This window comes from Diabrotica undecimpunctata, unplaced genomic scaffold (assembly GCF_040954645.1).
Source record: "Diabrotica undecimpunctata isolate CICGRU unplaced genomic scaffold, icDiaUnde3 ctg00002998.1, whole genome shotgun sequence".
NCBI classification, from domain to species: domain Eukaryota; kingdom Metazoa; phylum Arthropoda; class Insecta; order Coleoptera; family Chrysomelidae; genus Diabrotica; species Diabrotica undecimpunctata.
The window spans coordinates 1,530-5,819 of NW_027314199.1; the positions used below are offsets into that span (position 1 = coordinate 1,530).

General features: G+C 31.4%; 1 protein-coding gene across 1 annotated transcript; it reads left to right on the plus strand.

Moving 5' to 3' along the window:
- Positions 1–2,574: 2,574 nt before the first annotated feature.
- LOC140432139 (facilitated trehalose transporter Tret1-like) lies at positions 2,575–3,923 on the plus strand (the record flags this gene model as incomplete). Its single annotated transcript, XM_072519976.1, has 1 exon — positions 2,575–3,923. A coding segment is annotated over one exon (1,349 nt), but the record flags the coding sequence as incomplete, so codon positions are not given.
- Between the last annotated feature and the right edge of the window lie 367 nt (positions 3,924–4,290).

Here is a 4,290-nt window from a genome sequence, read left to right on the forward strand (position 1 = left end):
ACTTAAAAGACAACATAATATATTTTCACCTGGGGAATATAGCAAATATAATAAAAACTTGTAGACAAAAACGACCCATTAATGTAAAATATTATAATACAAGAAGATTTTTTTGAGTACCGCAAAATTAGAAAAAACAGATCACTAACAGAAAAAAAAAGTAAAACCAACGAGACAATAAGTGGGTTACAAACCAAAGAAATTAAATTGTGTAAGGATAAGCCTTTATAGCATATTTTTTAAAACGATTTACCAAGACACTGACGAGTATACAGAAGTAAGCATAAAAAAGGGAACAGGAAGAAAACCTTCAACTGGGTTTACAGTTTGCCTCGTATTTGGAACCATTGTAGTCTTGTAACGATATATTTTTGCCTACCATAGGGTAAGATTTTGGGTGGTAGAAGATTGGGGAATAGAAATTCTTGGGGCGAAGATAGGGTAAGCAAAATAAACGCTACTTGTGCGAACGGGCACTCAGGGGTTAGTTGGAGAGCTGGGGTCGTGGATAAGTAAAAGACAGGGTGTCGGATTGGGGTAAGTACAAGAAAAATGAAATAAAGGGTCATAAATCTCTTGGGACGAACAGAATGAAAATAAACCGGAAACACCTCAAGAAATTTAATATAGGGCGCCATTTGAGGTGCCTAATTATACCTATTACAACAGCTAGTTGTAAATGGAGATATAATTATCAGAAATGTAAAACATTCAAAATCTTTTTCAAATTAAACTCAAAAAGGGTTAGTTAAAAAAAAATAAACAAATGTTAAGAAACAAAATTTAACATTTATTTTTTGTGTCACCACAAACAGTTTACAAAATATAGAGAACACAAGAATGCTCAAAAAAGACAATAGCTCAATACAAAAATACAAAAAAAACTTACATGTGTCATCTGTTTACAATTTACAGGAGTTGGAGATACTACAAAACTTACAATTGTTAATGGGCGACAAGGGCGACAATTTGTAACAGAAATAAATTATTACAAATCAAAAAAATATCTTTTTTAAGTGAAACTATGCATAGTGATTAACCTTCTTTAAAAAAACAAAAACAAAATCTCAAATATGATTAGGTATTTACCAAATGTCAAAAATAGTGTTAACTGTCATATGTTAATACTAAATCTTAAAACTGAGAACAATTAAAATGACAGCAAGCTAGGCCCCTCCCTAACATCTACAATTTTAGTTATTACAATTTTTTTAAACTTTTATGAAAGCAAAAAAACTGCATCTATAGTCTGGAATGACGACCAAGGACAAACAAAATTGAGGCTAAAAGTTGGCAGTGGACACAAACTTCGAAAATCTGCTTCTTTAAAAACTGGAACCATGTGGGTATTTTTTCAAATTTGTTGAAAACGCCGCAAAATCTCTTAGATACAAATCTTTTTTTTTTCAACAAATTTGCCGGCTTCTTCAAACCACACACACCGACGTCTGCTCTCAATGACCAATCTTTTCAACCTCATTTTAACTTCACATATAACTGCTACTAATACTATACATTTTCCCATGAAAAAGTGCGAAAAAACACAAAACATTACGAATTTGAAGGAAAATTCGGACTCCAATAAAACTAAACACGCCTTTAACAGCGGCCGGCCTTACCGTGAGTGACGAAATTATCTAAAAAAATTGCTCACATCAGTTAGAATAAATAAAGCACTTAGCTAGCGTATAAACTAAACACAACGGAAATTAAGACGTAAATTAATTTGAAAACGCAATATCGAGCGGTTTTGAACAAAGAAATTTCGAAGAATTTGCGCCTGTGACATAAATAAACAATAAAATGATTCATGATCGACGGCGGCGACCTAAAAAGACGAAAGATTAAAAAATTGAAGGATACGAACTAAGAAACATTGAAAAAATTCTTTGTTATTCTGATGCATATATAAGGGTATTTCAATTAACACATATACGAGGGGATTTTCAATAAATTTCAAATGCTACAGTCTAAAGAAAAACCAGTTTTCAGAAGCAAAACTTACAGATATACAAAGTATATCTTTACTTAATACCCTTAAGTTACCACGATTTCTACACAAATCTTATAGTAGATAATACTATAATCGAGAATATAGACGGATTTAACGGAAAATCCAGATTTCTAACCAGATGCGGATTGTTAATATTATATATAAACAATAAAGAACCATGGATTTTTTTTCTTACTTATGAGTTAGAGTTAATTTTTTAGTTGTTAATTTGATTATAGCATTAATATCCATAAGTTATAATAAACGTGTTTACTTTTGAGACGTTTTTTATTATTTTTATATCCAAATAATTTCCTCAAATAAATAAAACATTTTTCTTGATTTTCTCAAAACTGAGTTAATGTCAGTTGGTTCCTTGTTGCTTAACAGGGTCCAATTTCTATTTATAAACATAGATTTAGTTTTGTTTTTTTTTCCCAAGTCAAATTTATGCAAAAAAATTTTCCATTTCCATTTTGATATGTTTTCATTCCTATTAGTCTTTTTTAAAAGTTTTCTAAAGTATATACATATTACAATTTTAAGTATGCAAGAGTTTTCTAAACTTGATTCTTTTTTAGGAGTAATTGTAATGTTAGAAGGATCTGCGTTATCAGTTTGGACATCTCCAGCAGTCATAAAGCTGCAGTCGAATGATAGTAGTGTAAACCCCTTAGGAAGATCGATAACTACAGTAGAAATTTCTGCTTTACTAGGAATACCTTCAATAGTTTCTCTTGTAAGTGCAGGGTTATTACCGAAATTAGCAGACGTAATTGGAAGAAAGAAGAGTCTACAAATATTAGGCTTAGGAATATTTTTAAGTACAATAGGATTAGCTTTTTGTCAGTCCGTCAGCTGGATGGTTTTCTTTATTTGCATTTCTTCAAGTTTGACAGCTGCTGGGGCGTCTATTCTTCCCATGTACATTACTGAAGTTTGCGAAGACCGAAATAGGGCAACTTACGGTTGCCTAATGACAGCTTCTTCTCCAATGGGTCAGCTCTTATGCTTTTTGATTGGTCCGGCGTTTCATTTTAAGGTGTTTACATTATTAATAGTAACTCCCTTAATTTTCTTCTTAATATTCTCCGTCTATATTCCAGAAAGTCCTGTTTACTGTTTATCCAAGGGTAAAAAAGGAGAATGTAAGAAATGGCTAAGAAAATTACGCAGCAATAAATCGGATAAAGAATTAGAAATAGACTACAATGAAATTTTTTTTAATTTAGAAAGTTTAAAAAAAACTAAACAATTTAGTTTATGGAAACTTCTTGGAGAAAAAGAAGGAAGAGTTGGCATAACATTGGCCATGTTATGTATACTTGGTCAATATTTTTCTGGTGTACCGATTGTCATGTCTTTGTTAGCACCTATTTTTAATGAATCAGGATCAAACCTTTCCGGAAATACAATCGCCATTATTGTAGGAACTGTAAAAACGTTATCTTTTACATTTACCTCCTTAGTAATACAGAAGACCGGAAGACGACCGATGTTGATTATTTCTGCTGCTATGGCTGGTATACCAATATCTTGCCTTGGAATATTTTTTTACCTAAAACACCTAAATTCTCCTATTGTTCATCAATTTCAATGGATACCACTTGCATGCATTCTAACCTATATTATTAGCTACTCTCTGGGGCTTGGACCTATACCATTATCTCTAATGAGTGAACTATTTAGTGCTGATGTCAGATCAACAGGTTTAGCATTCGTATCAACCGCAAGTTCACTTATTATGTCTTTTTACATAGCTGCTTACCCTGTGCTTGCAGAGAATATTGGAATTTACTCGTTTATGTGGATATTTGGAGGATCTTGCTTCGTTAACTCTGTTCTTTTTACCTTATTTTTGCCGGAAACAAAAGGAAAAGGTGATACCGAAATTCAAAAGTTGTTAAAATACTATAAATTTTTTAAATAAAATTAAAAGTGAATATTAGTTTTTATAATTTTCCTGTTTAATCTTAGCTGAATATATTTTTGAAGGTCCAATATATTATCTCTTTTACTTTGGCCAGACAGCAAAATAAAAGATAAAATTAACTTTAAAGTCGATATCTTTAAAAATATAGTTCAAAAGGTACTATACTGAATTCTGTCAACAGCAGTAGTAGTCATTGACTGGTTATCGAGTCCATCACGAGTTATCAAGTCTTGAAAATGGCTATTTTCGCGCTTTTTAAGACTTTAAATTATAATTCAAAAACTATGCATTTAAGAGAAAATTACGAACATTTTTTGTTCAGAATGAGGCAATTAACCCAAAAAAACTTGTTTCGGGTGAAAAA